This window comes from Sturnira hondurensis, unplaced genomic scaffold (genome assembly GCF_014824575.4).
Source record: "Sturnira hondurensis isolate 20B ecotype Veracruz unplaced genomic scaffold, ASM1482457v3 Scaffold0015262, whole genome shotgun sequence".
Taxonomy (NCBI): Eukaryota; Metazoa; Chordata; class Mammalia; order Chiroptera; family Phyllostomidae; genus Sturnira; species Sturnira hondurensis.
In genome coordinates, this window is record NW_028087893.1 from 733,497 (window position 1) to 752,027 (window position 18,531).

Below are 18,531 nucleotides of genomic sequence, written 5' to 3' on the forward strand. Positions count from 1 at the left end.
ATCTTCTCTCAAGGCCATGGGGTTCAGGAAGTTCTAAGCACAAACTGAGCCCTGACACCATTTGTGGCTTCCAGAGAAATGAGAATGGTAATAAATAAGTGTAAAAAGAGTTAACAACACACCCTTTAAGCCGAGAAAAAAATACATCGGGAGGGACAGTCACAACTCTGTGCACTGAGAGGCGGTGTGAGGGGCTGGGCCACAGGGCCAGGAAGGAATGAGGGTGAGAGGGCCAGTGTGTTCCCTGCCCGGCCCTGGGCCATGGGGAGAGGGAGTGGGCTGTGCAGCAGCTGCTGGAGGCTTCCCTCCCCTCTGCCAGAAGCAGCTGCTCCTCCTCTGCCCAGGGCCTGCCCAAGCTCTGTGGCCATGCTGGTGGCAGGCCCCTAGCGGGACAGTGGCGTCTGCTTCAGGGACATGAGCACGGAGCGCAGGCGGGACACGTCTTTGCACTGCTTGCTGCTCTTGGGGTTGAAGTCACACAGCTGGGCCACCTTCTCCCACTCCGTGCCTGGGCTGTCCTCCTTGGATTCCTTCACGAAAGCCTCCTCTGAGGCCCTGCGGGTAGAGATGGGACACGGGTCTCAGAGCCTCAGGGCCGCCTGCCATTGCCCTGCATCAGCGATGCTCTGCCCCTGCTGAGCAAGGCTGCTTTGCCCCGCCTACTCTGGGCCACTTTATCCAGAGGTGTCCTTCCCAGCCCTGTGCCCTCTGACCTCAGCTCCCAGGAGCTGCCTTGGCATTAGGCAAAGCCCAGGTTGTTCCTGCCTCAGGGCCTCTGCACTTGTCACCTCTTGTGGGAACGCTGTTCCCCCAGACCGAGTACCCACAGCTGCTTGGTTCTCATTTAGGGCAGCCTACAGGCCTCTCCTCAGAGAGGTCTTCCCTTCCCACCCCAGCTGAAGTGCCCTTCTGTCCCTCCCCCACCCCTGCCTCAGCCTAAACATTCTCCAGTTATTGCCTCTCCATCACCAGTTTCCCAACCTGGGGCTCCTGGCACCTAATGGTCCACACAGGAAGTAATGTGATGCCTTGGCCATTTTCAATGTTTCCATTAACTTGGCAGGGACAGGACATTGACTGACTGCAAACGAACTGAAGTACCTAGTTCACCATTGCTCATTGTCCTCTCACCCTCTCATTGTTCCCCAGGAGAGGGCTGTGGTGAAATGCTCACAGAAAGCTCTGTCAAAGAGGTTCTCCAAAGCCTTCCACGTGCTAACATGCATGGGTGGAGCAGTGACACAGACAGAGTGCTGTCCATCCCAAGCATGGCTGATGGCAGAGTACTTTTTACCCCGGAACAGCCCATCTGTGGAGCGTGGGAACTGCTCCATTCATTTAAGCCTTTGCTTTTGGTTGGAATTAAATTACTGGCAACTGTTGGCTTCTTCATTAGAAGTTCCAGATGACAGGTATAGAAGCCAGAGATGAAGGAAAAGTAGAAATACAGCATCATAGATACAGTTTCATACACAAAAAAGTGGGCATTAGTAAGAGAAAGACAATAAAGGATTCTTAGGTGGGGAGTGCTGGGGCTGTGTCTTGTTTGCCCATCAAGGGTCCCTGGGACATCCCATCTGCCCTCAGCAGCCCTGCATCTCAGGCATGACGAGGCAGTGGCAGGTGGCCCACATGACCTCTGGCCCGTTACCTGTGACCTCGCCCCTCCATGGTGATGGTGCTCACTACCACCCGTCCAGTGAGGATCAGAGTCTCCACCTTGCAGTGGCCTAAGAACCTAACGGGGTGGCGGGTGTGTGCAAGCTGGGGAAGAGGAAGGCTGCTGTGCAGAGTCGGGTGTGCAGGGGCTGAAGGAGGCTTTCCTAGGAGCTGTCCTGGGTCAAGAGGTTCCCGCTAACCTTGCAGCTCAATATGTGGTGGGTGGTCCTGCCGCATCTGCACCACCACGGAGCTTGCTGGCAATGCAGAATCATTGCCTCAGCTCAGTCCCACTGGGACAGAACCCTCATTTTGACAAGATCCTCTGGTGATTCCCAGGCACATGAAAGTCTGGGATGTCCTGGTCTGTGCTCTCCCACTTCAAGACTCCCTTGCGTACTCCTTGGGTCATTTTCTGGGGCTCAACAGGAGTACTGCCCTCCCCCTGCAGTCCCGATGCCCCCCTGCCATCCCCACTTTCTTGCTTGAAACCTCGTGGCTCCCTGCTGCCTTCAGCTTCTGGGCCTGTGGTCTCAACAGGCGTTTTTTTGCAGCCAGCCCAAGCCCCACAGCCTGCAGCCACGGACCACTAGGTGTCGCCTATCTCATCACCTTTGTCCCCCCTGCTGCTGCCACCTAGGTGCCCTCCCCCCTGGTCCCCTTGCCCACCAGGCATTCCTCCGCCCACTTTAAGGTCCAGCTGAAGGTCCCGCATCTCTGAGGCTTGCCCTGGCACCCACACAGAAGGTGGCTTCCAGAGCCTCGTGTGTCCTTCCCCGCAACTCTCATTGCCACACACTCCCAGCCATGAGCAACTCGGGGGAATGAACCACGCCTGCCCTCTTCCCGTGTGACCAGACTGGCACTGGGTAAGTAAGTTCCCATAAGGACTGGACAGCGAGAGAGTGGATGAAAGAAAAGAGCGAAGGACTCTCTCGCGGGGGTGTCCTTGGCCCTACAAGAGGAGGGTTAGCCGGACAGCATTGCAGCCCTGCCCACGGTGTGCCCTGCAGGAGACACCGCCAGTCCTTGGCTGACCTCTCACACTCATCACATTTTCCCTTCAGCGTCACAATCCCCAGCACACCGCTAGGTGTCGCTGTCAACCAATGGTGGTGACTTGAGAAGAAACCTCTGCCTTTTTGTGCAGACTAGTCAGTACCAGCTAGAACCCCAGCCAGGAACACTTGGGTGAGGGCCCTGCGGTGGCCCAGGGCGGGGCTGGTGGCCTGACTCCGGTCGGGGCTCCAAGAGGAAGCAGTGCACCTGGGGCACAGAAGGGGATGGGGTGCTCCCAGTTCTCTGAATCTCCAGCGACCAGCACTCTGTCTGCTTTGTTCAACAGAAGCCCTCTTCACCCCACCTGCCACCCCCAAGAGGCACCTCTTTGGGAAGGAGTTGGGGTGCTTTGCCACTCGCTCCTCCCACCCCTGCACGGGGTGGGAGGAGAATGCATGGGGTGGGAGGATGCATGGCTGGTGCATTCTTTCCTTTTCTCTGGATTTAGCAATGGTGCCTCTGAGCAGAAGAGGCCTCAGTAAGCATTTGCTGGAGGTGTGGCGGCGCTGCACTTACCTGGGTATTCACCTCCTGCTCTGGTCATTCCCTCCCCACTCCTGCCCTCCGCACCCCGACCCCCGACCCCACCCCAACCAGTCACACTCACACTGCATAAGCAGGAGACTCAAGAAACTATCTTGCCCTAAATGGGGCAGCTCAGTGGGCTCGGCATCATCTAGCTAACCCGAAATGTCACCAGTTCGATTCTCGGTCAGGGCATATCTTGGGTTGTGGGCCAGGTCCCCAGTTGGGGGCATATGAGAGGCAACAGATCAATGTTTCTCTCCTTCTCTCCTTCCCTTTCCTTCTCTTAAACATAAATATAATCTAAAAAAGAACAGAGAGAAACTGCCAGCCACACAGGGACCTCGCCCTCTCCAGCTGGCCCAGCCAGGGGAGCCCCGAGGCACACGTACACGTAGCCGATGACGTCAGCATCCGGCTGCTCGTAGAATGCTTTGTCAGCGATCCTTAAGGGAAAGGGGTTATGTAGGTGGGTGGGTGGGGGGAGGTGGGATGGCATGATAGGCAGACAGGCAGAGGGTTAAAGAGAAAGAGAGGGACAGCGTTAGTACCTCCAGCTCCAGAGGTGTTAGGGAAGCACAGTTCTGGAAGGCTCAGCAACTCTCCACAGCTGAGAGAAGAGCAGAGAACGCCCCCAGGCCCCCACCCCCCACCCCATGCCTTTGCTAAGACAGGACCACATTACTCTTGTTCCCAAACCTTCCGTGGCCCGTGCCGTGCCTGCACAGCATGGGTGCCTCCCCCACCACCCCCTGACTCCCTGCTGCCCAAGGCGCGAGGTCCTCTCTTTCACGTCGTTCTGTCCCCTGCTCTAGGTTCCCTACTCCTGCCCTCTTTTTCCTGATGAACTCCTAACTGTCCTCCAAAGCCGGGTTCCCCGGACACCGAGGCACCTCCCCACCAGCATGCCTGTGTCCACAGCCCCTGCACGGAGGCCCTGCTGTGGAGCTCAGTGCCACCTGGGTTTCTCTGCTCTGAGCTCCGAAGATACAGGCTGCGTCCTTTTCATCCGTCTTCCCAGTCCCCAGCCCAGAGTGTGGCATGCAGCAGCTTCTGACACACAAGTGCAGTGGCTTCCAAGAGCTGGCCTCCCCTTCCTGGCAGGCCTGGTACCTTGGAGGGCACAGCCTCAAAGGCTAGGCTGTTGGGCAGCATCTCAGAAATGCTCTGCGACCATTTCCACAAAGGTGGCATCTGCTGTTTTTGCCTGCTCAGTATTCATCCCCCTTCTTCCAGGAAGGACACCCTGATTGTCAGGTTGCCCTCACTTCAGTCCCTGTGGTTTGGGTAGGACTGACCCTGTGCACACCCCCAAGGACAGGGACTATTGGCAAAGCTGGGTTCATCAGGGAGTCCCTGCCCCTGGGACAATCACCGGTCCTGACCCATGCCCACCAATGAGGGTCAGGCCAAGGACTTATGCTGGAGCTACTGGGGCAAGAGGCTCTTTTATTTTCACTTAGGTTGCCAAGGAAATAGAGCAGAAGCCTGGAGCTGCTGAGGCCCCTCTGCCCCCATCCCAGGGGCGTGGGTGCAACACTGCAGGCTCCACAGAGGAAAGGGGGGCCGAGAGACAGCAGAAGTGGGTGCTGGCTGACTTTGTGCCAGCCCCTGGGCCCGCACGCCCACCCCTGACACTCTGGGTGGAAGCGCTGCAAGCAACGAAACCCCGTCCCCAGAGTGCCTCCTCGCTCCCAGGCGGGCTGCGCTCTCTGCGACACGGACAGAGGCCATGGTGGGCTCAGGCCCAGCGGGCGGGCCCTAGCTGCCTGGTTCACATCCCAGGGACATGAGACCCCTTCCGCTGACTGCGGAGCCCGCTTCTCTCTGCTTCGGTGAGGAGGTGAGAGCACAACAGTGACCTGCTCTGCAGAGCTCAGGGCTCTGCCCCACGGGGCCCCAGGGCAGCACTCTCCGCCATTCTGGCCTCTCCTCCCTCCACCGCCTTGCACCAGACCACCCATCTCGAGAGAGTCTCCCAGTTCCACAGCTGCTCTCCTTGTCCAATGGCACCCTCACATCCCCATAGCCCTTCTCCTGTCCCCACAGTCCCCATCCTGTCCCCATAGTTCTCTCCTGTCCCCACAGCCCCTCTTCTGTCCCTGTAGCATCTCTCTCACCGGTTGTTGATCTTGTTCTTTTCGACTTGTTCACTCTGGCGCTGGTTCCACTCCTCCAGGTCCTTCTTGGCCTTCTCCCGCCACTCTTGTTCTGTCACCTTGGAGGCAGCATCTGCAACCCCGATGGGAGCATGAGTGGCGTCTTTCCAGTAGACATGAAGGGAACTCCTGCCCTGGCGCTCCTGCCCCGGCTCCCAGAGCCCACCCGGACACAGTTCCCACACTAACAGGGGGATTGGTGCCCTGGTGTCCCCACTCCTCCCTGCGGCCCAGACAGCCAACCAGCCTCAGCCCTGCCCTCACCCAGCTCTTGCAACCGTTTCCTCTGCTCCTCTCTCCACTTGCGGATGCTCTCGGGTTCCTGCGTCAGCCTGTCAGCCTGGGCAATGGCAGCGTAGCCGTCAGCTGGGCCGTTAGCCTCCTAGGACACACAAACAGAGCCGTGCACCTGGGGCATCCTCCCGCTCCCTGGTCTCTGCTGCCCCAGGATCAGGGGACCCCGCACATCTCGAACAACCTCATACCCACTGTCTCCTTTGTGCCTGCTGTGCCCTCTGCCAGCAACCCTTCTCCCTGTGTGACCCCGGACAAGTCACTCAGCCTCTCTGTGCTTCCCTTTCCTCGTCACTAAATGGGCTAAATAAGAGTACCCACTCCTTAGGGCTGATATCAGAATGAAATGAGTTTTACAAATGTCAAGAACTTCTAACGCTTCTTGGCACACAGTGCGGTCCTTGTGTTCCTGTCACTAAAGTCCATCTCTGTAGCAGTTTTATGTACCCAATAATATGCACACGGTCTGAAATGACCTCACTCTCTTTGCCTGTCCATTGTCTATCTCTTCTATCAGAATGCACTTTCATCGTGACAAGGACTTGTCTGTCCTGTTCCCTGCTGTGTCCTCAGTGCCCAACACAATGCCTGGCACATAGCAGCTGCTCCGTAAGTATGTGCTCAGTGAACAGGCAGCCCTGAGATAGGTGGGATGCCAGGGCTAGGAGCGAGGCGAAGGGCGTGGACTCTGCAGTCAGAGTGTCTGGCTGCGAACCCCACCTCTGCTGCTGACTGGAGGCGCGTGTAAGCGGGGGGCAAGGTGCGTAACCTTGGGCCTGTTTTCTCATCTGAAATGGGGACAATAATAAAACTACCTCTAAGCGCTGTTGTGAGGATTTGGTGCAACACTCTTTGCAACACACTAAGAAGACTGGATGGTAGCTAGCATTATTATTATTCATTCCCATTTTATATTATTGGTTTAAGATTTTATTTATTTATCTGTAGAGACAGGAAAGGAGGGAGAGAGGAAGAAGGAGAGAAACATCATTGTGTGAGAAAGCTATCCATCGGTTACCTCTCACACGCCCCCAGCTGGGGGCCTGACCCACAACCCAGGCATGTACCTGGTGACCCTTGGGTTCACAGGCCGGCACTCAACTCACTGAGCCACACCAGCCAGGGCTACTCATTCCCATTTTACAGGGGAGGAAACAGAGGCCACCATAGATGGGGTGACGTAGGCCAGGGCTCCGCCCACTTCTCCACAACGCCCGCCAGAGGTAAGGACTCCAAGTGTTGGGGTTCAGAGCTCAGCCCAGTAAGGATCGGGATCCCCTCTGGTCTAGCCAAGCCTTTCACGAGTCAGTCCCACCTCCCAAGACGCCCTCCCTGGCACTCGGCAGGCCCTGCACATTCCTGTCTGCACATACCCCACCCACTCCTGCGCCGCCTCTGCTTTTGACCTGAGATTGTCTCTCCTCCCTTCTCCAGCTGATGAGACCTTACTCCATCCCACGGAGTTTCCAGCTTAAAAATCACAAGCTCTGGGATAGTTCCCAACCCCAAGCAGATGTCACGCCCCTTCCCTCTGTGCTCCGTCACAGCCTTCACCCTCTACTGTGTAAGTCTCCCACTGGAGGCTGAGGGCCGGCAGGGCGGGACCTGGTTTGAGCCTCTAAGCCCCAGTTTCGCCCTTCCACGGACCCATGCCCCTCCTCCAAGCACTCGGACACTGCCCTGGTCTCAGACCGGCAGCCAGTGCAGCGTGGCAGCCAGGTCAGAGCAGGCGCCATGTGCGTGTGCACTTGCCAGAGGGGTACAGGCAGCCAGGGTGAATGAGCACACGCCAGCCTGCGGCTATCTGGGGACAGGGAAGGGAAGGCCCGGGGTGGGGTGCCGTAGCCTGGCACCTCGGGTCAAGCCCACCCTTGGGTGGGCCACTTTGGGTGGAGCCCTTATTCCTCTTTCCTGCACTTGAGTTTAGTCTCCTGAGGTCCCCAGGGACCCTTCCAGGCCCAGAATCTAGAGAACACAAGTGGCACCCGTCCACTTCAAAAAGCGACCCTGCCCTGAGGCCAGGCTGCAGGGACCCCTGCCCAATCCTGGACAAGTCCCACCTGCAGACTACAGTTTCTCTCATGAGCATGTTCGTCCAGGTGCTGCGTTTTACTTGCTTCTTGGCACCTGTCGAAATCTGAGAAGACAGGTTTGTTGTTCAGTGCTCATTGTCTCCTCCCTCCTCGGGGACAGACCGCCTGTCCGAGAGCCGCATCCAGGATGGGAGGGCTTGGCTGCAAGTGGAGTTCAAGAACATTTACTGCATGAATTAACATGCTCAGGCCTGGGGACGGGAGTGAACGACACAGTCCATCAGCTGGGAGCTGTCCCTGGAAAATGACCATGTCGGGGTGACTTCCTCTGACCCAGGTCAAGGACCAGGGGAAGCAGGAGGGGCAGGTCCGTCCCAGCCTGAGGGCAGAGCGGGACAGGAAGAGATGGGGGGAGGGCATTTCCGGCCAAGAGCAGCATAAGGGCCATATGGGGCAGGTGCCTTTGGGAAGCTCTGAGCACAGAGATGCCACCAGGTATGGAGGACATGGGGTGGGAGAGGGGCTGGGCAGGAGACTCACGCTCCTTGTCCCTTAGGGCCCACCATCTCTCAAAGCTTGCCCTAAAACAAACACTTCCAGGTTACAGAGCTTTAGAACTGGCAGGGAACTTGCAGTCAAATGGTTCTCTTTGACCTGCACCACCGTACAGGGTGGCTTTATGGCCTTTGTTTTACAGGCAGAGACAGTCTAGCTAGTGCCAAAGTCCCAAGGTCACCGAGCCAGGAAGTGGCAGAGCCGGGACTCACACTGATTCCTGGGTGTGGACATAGTGGCCACAGAGTAGCCAAAAGGGACCAAAGTCACTTCTGCGTCACATGGTCTGTGCACCTACGTTCTGTCTCCCAGATAAATGTATCTTCCCGGGCTCTGAGCCGGCACCCCTTGGCCCCTGCCCCTCCTACATCTCCCTCTCACACGCACACCCCCTGGGCTTGCTCGGTGGCTGGGTCAGGATTGGTAGGAAGCTTCCTGGGCTGCAGATTTTCTCCCCAGACCTGAGAGATCTGGCTGGAGCAATGACTAATCCAAGGTCATCTGGCTGAGAAAAGCCAGAAATGAAGCCCAGGTCGTCTGACTCTCCATCCAGATTCTTCCCCTGCAGCCTGCCCCAGCCTGGGTCAGGGAGCAGCCTCGAGGAGCACTGGGGCCCCCAGGGTCCTTCTCTCGGCCCCTGCAGCGGCTGCACATGCAGGGGCACAGTGCCAACACACTGCCCCGAGGTGGCTGTGCCCCAGCCCCAGACCCTGGCAGAGCTGGGCCTGCCTTCCCCGCCACCTCCCCCCCCAGAGGTTCAGCCCACCGAGTGCTCTGGCTGGAAGCTGGGCCTGCCGCACAGTCCTGCCGCCTCTGCCTCCAGCCTCCACAGGCTCCCCAGTGCTCTCCCTCTCTCCACAGAGGCCCCGTAGCCTCCATGCCTTGGCCCGTGCTGTCCCCTCAGCCAGGACCATCCACACCCCCTCGGGCAGCCTCCACCCCACTTTCAGCACTCCCTCCTGAGGGCCTTCTGGACTTCAGGGCAGCACCTGGGGCCTGAGCCTGGTTCAAGTCCCCGCTGTGTCACCAGAGTGAGCTTCAACTCCAGATGAGTCCCCCTCCTCATCTGCAAAGTGGGGACGATGACAAACCTACATCATAGGGAGGAGGAAATGAGTTAAGTCACTTAAAGCTCCTGGGCAGTGCCTGACACGTGGTAAGAACCCGAGTGGGCTCTTCAGAGTCCCCAGGCTCCGAGCCCTCACTGCCCCACTCAACCTGCACTTCTTCCCGCAAGCAAGCTGAGGACAAACAGCCTGGGGTTGCCTCTGTCTGCACCCACTGCCCCAGCACAGCTGGCGGCACTCAGCACTCAGGGACCCTGAGCTCATTCGAGGAAGGAGCCAGCCGCTGCCAGCAGAGCAGAGTGGAGGGCGTGGCAACAGCCTGGACACAGCATCAGAGGGACTGGGGACTGGGGCTTGGGGACTGAGTGGAGGGACTGGGGCTTCAAGTCCCTTCCTGCCACTCACTGGATGTGGGAACTTTGACAGACAGTCCCTTTCCCGGGCTACTTGTGCTTAATCACCTGTCAAATGAGAGGAGCGACATCCCACTTAGGATGCGCAGTGGGGACCATGTGTAACAAATGCCACCCATGTATAAGGTGTGCACGTGAGAGGGCCAGCAAGCAGCCCAGGTGCACGGAGCCAGGCCGCACAGTGGGAGAGCGCGGTGGGGCTGCGGGCAGACAAGTCCAGAGACGCCGTTTTCCCATCCCTCCTCTCCCGCAGCTCTCAGCCCCGCCTCTGCCAGCGAGCAGTGTGGGCGGGGCCGGGGGAGGACAGCGGGGCTGGTCTTTAATCACGGAACGTCCCAGTGAGGAAAGCAGGTCAGCTGCCCAGAGGGCTGGCAGCCTGGGCGGGCCCACTGGCAGCTGCAGGAACGCGCTGAGCTGGAGAGGGCAGGGGCCGAGAATGGCAGGCCCAATGGCACCCCTCTCCTGCGGACCCCGCTGCTGGGCTCCACGTGAGCATCTCCGTGGGCCACGCACAGTGCTGTGACTCCAGAGCCACAGAGACGGGAGGGTGAGAGTGAGGCGTATCGCTCTTTGGGACTGAGCAGCTAAAGCTAAGCTGAGCTGAGCTGCTGATTCCTCTAAGTAGCTCAAAGGCGGCTGACCCGCAGAGTCTGAGGAGGGAACTCCCATTCCAGTTCCCCCAGTGCCAGATGGAGTGAGCAGGCTTATCCTTAGGCCTTGCTGGGGATCAGGTTCCTAGCTGGGCCCCCTAGTGGCCCACAGGCTGCCACCACCACCACCACCACCACCAACAACAACAACAACAAAAGTAGCAAGAAAGCTCTGCCAGGGTCCCTGGAAAGGGAGGAGCGAGGCTCCGCCTCCCTCCCAGCAGCACAAGCCAGGCCTGCACTGTGTTCAATCCTGGGCCTTCCACCCTCCATGGCCTGCAGGGTCCACCTACAAGGATGTGACACGGTGCAAAGGGCACCAGGGCAGGGCCAGGAGGACTGGTGGACCTGGATTTCTGGGTGACAGGCCTCATCTGTGACCCTTCTTGCCTGTCAGGTTTGAAGGGTGGCACAGAAGTGAAATGATTTACAAAGACACATGCCTGGGATTATCCCCGGGACCAGTGAGGATGAGAATGAGCTTTCCAGCTGAGACCGGGTAGGGGGCCAGCTTCCTCAGACCCACCACACACAAAGCAAGGCTGGAGGGGACGGAGGGAACAGGCTCCGACCCTAATCTACAGAAAGGGAGAATGCCAGCCTCTTCTGCGGATCCACGGTTGTCTCCAGCTCCAGGCCCACTTTCGGGCCCAGACCTCTGGGCCGAGCAGAGTCCTTCTGAGTGTGCCCCCGGCAGGGGCAGCCTGGGCCTCAATGGTCTAGCAAACCGACCAGGAGGCACTGAGTATGTGGGGCTCTCAGGCCCACACAGACTCGAAGTCCTAAAGCCCTGGAGGCTGATAGTTGAGTGATTATCCAGAAACAGGACTCGGCCAGCTTCCTTGTGTAAGGTACCAGCCCATCCCTCTTACCTAAGAATGTATTGTTTGTTCTCCCCGAGGATTCAGGGGGCCAGCTCCTCCGCAGGGCAACAGGGCAACAGGGCAACAGGGCGGGGCCCGGCGGGGCCGGCGGGAGCCCAGAGACTTGCAGTCAAGTGGGCAGGGGTCTTTGACCCAGTCCAGTGGGGATTAAGGCTCAGCCACTGAAGGCTCCCCTTTACTCAGGCAAAGGTGGGGGTGGGGGAGGGGGAGGACTGTTGCATCTGTGGGGTCCTGGGTCCTGGGGACACCCTCTGTAGGCCAAGTTCTCTAAGCCTAAATACTGTTTTGTTTTGTTTTTAAGATTATTTATTTGTTTAGAAACATCGATCGGTTGCCTCTCATGCGCCCACAACTGGGGACCCAGGCATGTGCCCTGACTGGGGGGGTCGAACTAGCAACCTTTTGGTCTGCAGGCCGGCACTCAGTCCACTGACCCACACCAGCGAGGGCTAAATACTTTTTTAAAAATGAATGTACAGTTCACCTACAATATTACCTGAGTTTCAAGTGTGCGGCATCATTACTCATCAGTCTAAGTACTTTCAAACCAATGTACATATGTATGAGGGGAGGAGGGTTGGGCGGGCACGCAGAGAGGCAGTCTTCAACCAGAAACTCCTGCCCACACTAGGTGTTTTGGTGTTTGCAGTGGGGGCCACTAGAAGGGTTTTTACGGAACGAAAACGAAAGCCCTCCTCGTATTCCTCCACATTCCTCACCTCAGGGCTAACCACTGTTAACAGTTGCTACACATCCTTTCTGATATTTTGCACAAACATATTTCTTTAAAATAAAAAAGGCAGGACCATATGGTGCGTATTATTCTGCAAGCTGCATCTCCACTTGCTGTATGGCGGGCACCTTTTCGCACCAGCACAGAAAGCGCCGGCTGCTCTTTTCGCAGCAGTGTGGGTGTCCAGCTCGCCCACCCAGGCCCCCCGCGCTGGTCACCTAGGTTGTTTCCACTTGCCGGCTACTGTACATAAATCACCCTGCAAACAGTCCAGGTGTCCCTGTCCAGTTCTTTCCTGAGGGCAAGTTCTGAGAAGTGCGGCCTCTGTCAAAGGCCTGCCCAATTAGAGATGGCCACTCAGGTCAGCCTGGGAGGCCGGCGGGGGCAGGGCCCTGTGCCTCCTCCATCCATGCCACTGCGGGCCACTCCATCCCTCCCTGTAGAAGCAGGACATCACCAAGGGCAGACTGAGGCCACACCCCCCAATCCCTGTCTCTCCTGGTCTTTCTTTCTCACCCCCTTGTCCTGTGTGACAAGAAAACAGGTCAAACCTCTGTGTTCCGCCCCAATGCATCAGACCGGAGTGAAGAGGAGACCAGACGCTGCAATCCCACTCACGGTGGGGTCAGAGGGTCTGAGACCCAGGCTGGCAGTCCCTGCAGCCTCGAGGGCAGAGTCTTGCTCACCTGAAACACATCTCCATTGATCGTGGTCCCCATGTCCTCTGAACCGGCTAGAGAGAGAACAAGGAGACAGCATCACTCATTGCTCCGCCTACAGCAGCGCCTGAGCCAACCCCTACACACGGGGTCATGTGTGGACTGCCCACCCAGACACAACGGGCACTGGGGCTCAGCCCTTTGTTCACCCAGCCCTCAGCCTTCTCCCAGCCTTTAACACATGCGATTTTCACCACGGCCTTGTGACTGTGATGAAGGTGTTACCAACCCATTGTAGAGATTCCCAAACTGAGGCCCCAAGAGGCGATGTGTCTGCCCATGGCCATTCAGTCCATGAGCACTCCTCTCCTCCCTGAAGTGCATTCACCCTCCGCTGAGCTGGGAATGGCCCAACTGTTGGGGAGCCTGCGCCCGCCAGGGCGGGGAGCAGGGAGCCAGCAGAGTCACTGCAGGCTCAGGGCAAGGTCTGCAAAGGCCGAGGAAGAGGGACCTGCAAGTCCAGGCCTGTCCCTGCTGCACCTGGAGCGGCAGCCCCACCTGTGAGAGCAGGAACTACAGCCCTACCAGGAAGCACCTGCCCTGTTTTTCCTCCTCCTGCCTCTCCCAGGACTTTGTCTGGCCCTGACTGTGGCTCCTCCTGGCCCCTCTCCTTGACATCTGATTAGTCACAAATTCCTGTGGTTTCTGTGGCAACAGTGACCCTCAAAGTTGCTCTCTGCTCCTTGTGCCCTGCCTGGCCCCAGCCTCACTGTCACCCTGTGGGTAGCAAACACCTGGAGGGAACCACTGGCAACCTTTCTCCTCACCGTTGTCTTTCCCAGAGCCCCACAGGGTGCCTGGGACTCAGTAAGAGTCGGAAGCCATTTGTTGAATAAACAAATGAATAAATGCACTGAAGAAAGAAAGAGTGAGTGACTGGCTTTTGCTCACTTGCGGGCCCCCCGACTCGGGCTTCGCCCTGCGCCAACCCCCTTTCAGACCAATGCCAGGGCTCCCACTTGCCCCCTGCCCTGCTGCAGCTCCAGCTCTCACCCATGACATGTGCCCGTAATGCATACGCTTACCTGTGTCACTCCTCTGATGTAAAATATAATAAAAACAAACCCAAAGGAAACGCACTTCCCATGGACCACGGTGGTCTACCAGCCGCTCCCTGGCTCCCCTCATCCTCCGGGGTCCACTTCCCATGGACCACGGTGGTCTACCAGCTGCTCCCTGGCTCCCCTCATCCCCCGGGGGCCTCGTTACTGCCCTTCTCCGCCCCCCGCCACACGTTCATCCCTCAGGCACCCCACCACCCTGGTGGCATTTGCTCTATAGCACTGACCACAGCGCCATGTGCGCTTTCGTGTGCGCGTGTGCTTACTGTCTGTCTTCCCCCCTTGAGTGGACCCTCCACGAGGGCAGGGGCTTTGTTTCGTCCACCGCTGGGGCCCAGCACCCAGGCCTGGCACGCAACAGGGACTCAGTAAATGCCTGTCACATGAGTAGCTCCACCCTCAGACCAGAGCCCCTGCGGGTCTTTCCAGTGGGGTCCTGTCCACTTCCGAGGCCCCACTGCCCACCAGTCCCTCCAACAAACCCCCTTCTGGTTTCCTCCAACCCCAGACACACCATCTTGTGCCCCACGCCTCTCTTCCCGCTTCAATCTCTAAAGAACACTCTTAGACCCTGTTCCTCTCCAAGACTCAGTTCACGAGCCACCTCCTCCAAGAAGCCCTCCACTCCTGTTCCTGCTTCCCTCGCCTCCGATGGATGGTCTCACAGTACCCCCACCCTCTTTGCAATTACTTGTGGCCTCCCAGGGACCATGCAATCTTTTATCAGGCTCCGTATCCCACTTGGCTCTCAAAGGCTCCTGCACAGAATGGGTGAACAGTAAGTGCTGGGTAAATAGAAATGGAGAGTTGCTCTTTGGGGGCCCACTGTTAACCGCAGGCTGTCTGAGGCCGCTCAGAACCCACAGGGCCTCCCAGCAAAAAGCCACAGGAGGCCACACAAGATGCCCACAAATGGACAGGTATCCCTTTACTAGCCAGACAGAGCTGCGGGCGGCAGGGAGGGGCACTCGGTCCATGGAACCATCCTGGTTGCTGTAAATGATAATCGACTCTGTTTTCAGAGTCCTACAGCAGCTGAGTCTGACCAACCGTATTGTGTTCAGAGTCTGATCACCCCTACATGTTCAGACAGGGCTCCTCCTGCCCGAGGGGCAGCATCTTCCCCCAGGGCCCCTCCTCTACCAGGGCCACACGTTACAGGGGTCCATCCAGGATGACTGCGGTCTGTGCGCTTGGCCTCTCTGGAGCGGAAGTTGTACCACCCTCCTCCACTCTGACCAGTCCCAGGCTCAGGCCCCTGGTCCAGGAGCCTGGGGCCCACCCCGGCCTTTAGAGAGGGCCTCTGCGCCTGTCTCCCAGTCCCGTCTCCAGTCTCCATCGTTCCTCTAGACATGGGGCACAGCCTCCTTGGGAACCCACACACACACACCCGAGCAAGTATGAGCATCTCTTCCCACAGTGCTTTCTGATTCGTCTGCTGCACCTTTATCATCACGTGCCCTCCGTCAGAGGCCAGCAGGACAGGAGCACGGCAGACAAGGGGCCTGTGGGTACTGTTCCACTCGGATTCCAGACCTCCGCTGGGACGAGGGCAGACAGGGTCCAGAACATTCCTGGGAGCTTACTGAGGCCCACTAAAGGAAACAGCCTTGCCAGGAACTGACTAGGAAAGTCAGGGGCTGAGCTGGGTGCGGCCACACTCGGCTATCTGGGTGTGAAAAAGTAAACCTTCTGGGCCCCACCCAGGAGGATGAGTGGAAACAAAGTGTCCATTGCCCAGGCTGGCCCCAGCCCTGGCCCCAGCCCTGGCCCCAGCCCGGGGCCAGAGAAGACACAGGGTGGCTCAGGCACTAGACTGCATCTGACACCTCACCCTCCAGGGGCCCTGGGGACCCGACGTCAGGGTACGCAGCACAGGGGCATCATCTCAGAGGTGCTGACTGGCAGCGGCAGCAGGAGCCAGCATCTGCACAGCTCCCAGCAGGCCAAAGTGTAGTTCCCCGTCCATCTTGGCCCCTGGCACTCAGCGCTTGTCAGGAGACATTACTCACTCAGCACCATCGAGGCCGAGGAGGACAGATGAAGTCCATCCTGCCTAGCCACCCACTGAGCCACCAACCCACAGCACCTCCCGAATCTCCGTGCCTCACTCAGGAGGCAGCTGACCGTTGGCTGCTTCGGTGCGCGTGAGTCCAGGAGACCCTCAGAAGGCCCTGTCCCTGCTTCTCTCCCTGCCACCTCAGGCATGCAGCCAATCCGAGCCCCACCCTCGCCAGAGAGGGCACCGCCTGTCCAGCCCTTTGGTCCTGGGAGAGGCTAGGATCTGCTCAACTCCCAGAGGCCTCTGGCTGCCCTGTGCCTGATTCTACTCCCTCAGAGCGTTCTGACTTGGGCTCTTTTCAGCAGGGAATCCCTGAGGCCAAGCCAGACTGGGGAGGCTGATGGTCTCAAGGAGGAGGTGTGGACAGATGAATACTGGTGCGTGAATGCAGACAGGCACTTCCTGGGAATTCCCTGGGAGGTGTGAGGGTCCGGGCTGAGCTGCTGCCTCGGAAGACTTCCACGGCTGGTGGGGAACAGAAGCCTCACCCTCCTCCTCACCCTGACAGCCCATCGCCTCCCAGGGTGACTGCCAAAGCGTTGGAAAGAGCATGGAACCCAGACTAGCAAAGCCGGGGGCCGGATTGAGTCCCAGAGCTGTCGCTTATGGCTCTGTGAGTTTGGGCAAGACAGTCAAGCCCTCTGGGTCTCCAGTTTCTTACATGTTACAAAAGGCCTGTTTCATCTCTCACGGCGAGGGGCTACAGAGAAGCTGCAAGCTCCTCAAGCCACAGCAACTGTCTTAGTCATGTCCGTGTCCCCAGCGGGCCAGGCACCCGGCAGNAAAGCCGGGGGCCGGATTGAGTCCCAGAGCTGTCGCTTATGGCTCTGTGAGTTTGGGCAAGACAGTCAAGCCCTCTGGGTCTCCAGTTTCTTACATGGTACAAAAGGCCTGTTTCATCTCTCACGGCGAGGGGCTACAGAGAAGCTGCAAGCTCCTCAAGCCACAGCAACTGTCTTAGTCATGTCCGTGTCCCCAGCGGGCCAGGCACCCGGCAGATGCTCAGTAAATGTTGAATGAATACAAACATGACTATAAGATGCCTTACTTACAATTTTTTTTTAAATGGAAGCTACCACTTACTCCAATTGACCCATAACTGCCCCCCAAAAATGACAACATTAATAGGAAGCAACAGCTGTTTCTGATACTCCCATGAAGGTGACACCCCTATTTTTACTAAACATTTTAAGAAATTGTTCTTTTGTTCCTTTCAAGCCAGAACATCATCACAAGGCCCAGGCCCCTGAACCCTGCATCCGAAGCTCACCACAGAGGCCCCGGACCACCTCTAGGAGACGCCAGAGAGCCAGACCCTGGGTGACCTGAAGCCCTTGGTGCCCTGGTGTGTCTGAGCCAGAGTCCGCGTGGTCAGCTGGAGAGGTCTCATAGTCTGACAGAACCAGGGTTAGAGTGTTGCTCTGCCACTTGCTAGTTGTTCTAGTGCTGTACTTTTGGAGCCTCAATTTTGCCATCTCTGAAATGGGTTTAACACTGTATATAAAATTATTAAATGTAAGTAAAGTGCCTAGCCCTGTGACTGCAGGATGGCAGGTGGTCCCAAGGGAAAGTTGGTGAGTTTGTAGAGTACCCGGTGCCCCCTGCTCCCCCTGCTGAAGGAGGAGTCTGAGGGGCAGAGAGGTCTGCTGTAGGGCCCCCACCTTCCTGGCTCAGCTGGGAGCCCTGGACGACCAGGCTCGGGGAGGCTCAGGCCACGTCAGGGCTGGGCTGCACTGGATTCCAGAGCCAGGCAGTGGTAGAGCTGGCCTGGGGATGAAATGTCACCATGAATTCTTGTCCCTGGAGCACCAGATCCACAGGCTCAAGTGGGGACTCCAGTAGGGATCTCCAAGGTTGCCCAGGTCCTCCTCACGCAACACACACAAACCACACACAAACGAGCCCGAGGCCTGCTCCTAGCTGGTAGAGAGCAGGCCCCGTGCACTCTGCCGCAGGCTTGGAGGCCCAGTCTGCGCCGGCCCTATACCCCGGGCCCGGGGCCCCCCAGTGCCCAGGCCACCGTGCTGACTCACCCCCGCTCGCGGGTCCTGGCTGCCCGAGGGCAGGTGCCCCGAAGCCTTCGTCATTCTCTATGCCCGCGATCTCACTCTCCTGCTGAGCCAGGAAAGCAGCCGCCGGGTCCTCCTCGGCCGCCTCGGGGGGGCCGCTCTCCGACGATGAGAAGAAGCCAAAGTCATCAGCCATTTTCCCGGCGCCTCTGCTGGGGCGTCCGCCTGGCGCTCGGCTCTGCGCGGCGCGTGCCCGGCGCTGCGCCCGGCGGCCGCGGCGCTGTCACCAGAGAGCCCAGGGAGCCGACCTCGGCAGGGACGAGCTCGGTGCGGTGGCCCGCACTTCCTCCCCACTACCGGCCCAGCTCGCCTGTCACCGCGGTGCGGGCGGGAGGAGCCGGGACAGGAATGCGGTGATGTCACCCGCCGAGGGAGGGGGCCCGCGGGATGGCCGGAGGTCGCCTCCCGGCGGCCACAGGACGGCGGCGCAGCCGGAGGGGCCCAGAGAGGAGGCCGCCTCTGCTCCCTGCCACCCGCGCTCGCTTCCAGGACAGCAGGGCACCGCACGGCTTCGGCCGGGTCTAGAGGCGAAAGGGACCGGACAAATGGTCACGGCGAGAGGGCTACCGCGGGTGGGCAGCCCGAGCCT

At 58.6% G+C, this 18,531-nt stretch overlaps 1 protein-coding gene across 2 annotated transcripts; it reads right to left on the reverse strand.

Annotated features, from left to right (window-relative positions):
- Window positions 1–288: 288 nt before the first annotated feature.
- Window positions 289–18,288, reverse strand: CLTB (clathrin light chain B). 2 transcript variants are annotated; one of them, XM_037064416.1, is made up of 6 exons: window positions 17,907–18,288; window positions 12,718–12,764; window positions 5,667–5,784; window positions 5,364–5,475; window positions 3,636–3,689; window positions 289–555 (listed from the first exon to the last, which is right to left on the reverse strand). In XM_037064416.1, the coding sequence occupies exons 1-6, from the start codon at window positions 18,076–18,078 to the stop codon at window positions 384–386; spliced, it is 675 nt and encodes a 224-aa protein (XP_036920311.1). In that variant the 5' UTR covers window positions 18,079–18,288; the 3' UTR covers window positions 289–383. The 2 variants fall into 2 exon arrangements, with proteins under 2 accessions (XP_036920311.1, XP_036920312.1); XM_037064417.1 differs by lacking the exon at window positions 3,636–3,689 and having other exon boundaries at window positions 17,907–18,282.
- Between the last annotated feature and the right edge of the window lie 243 nt (window positions 18,289–18,531).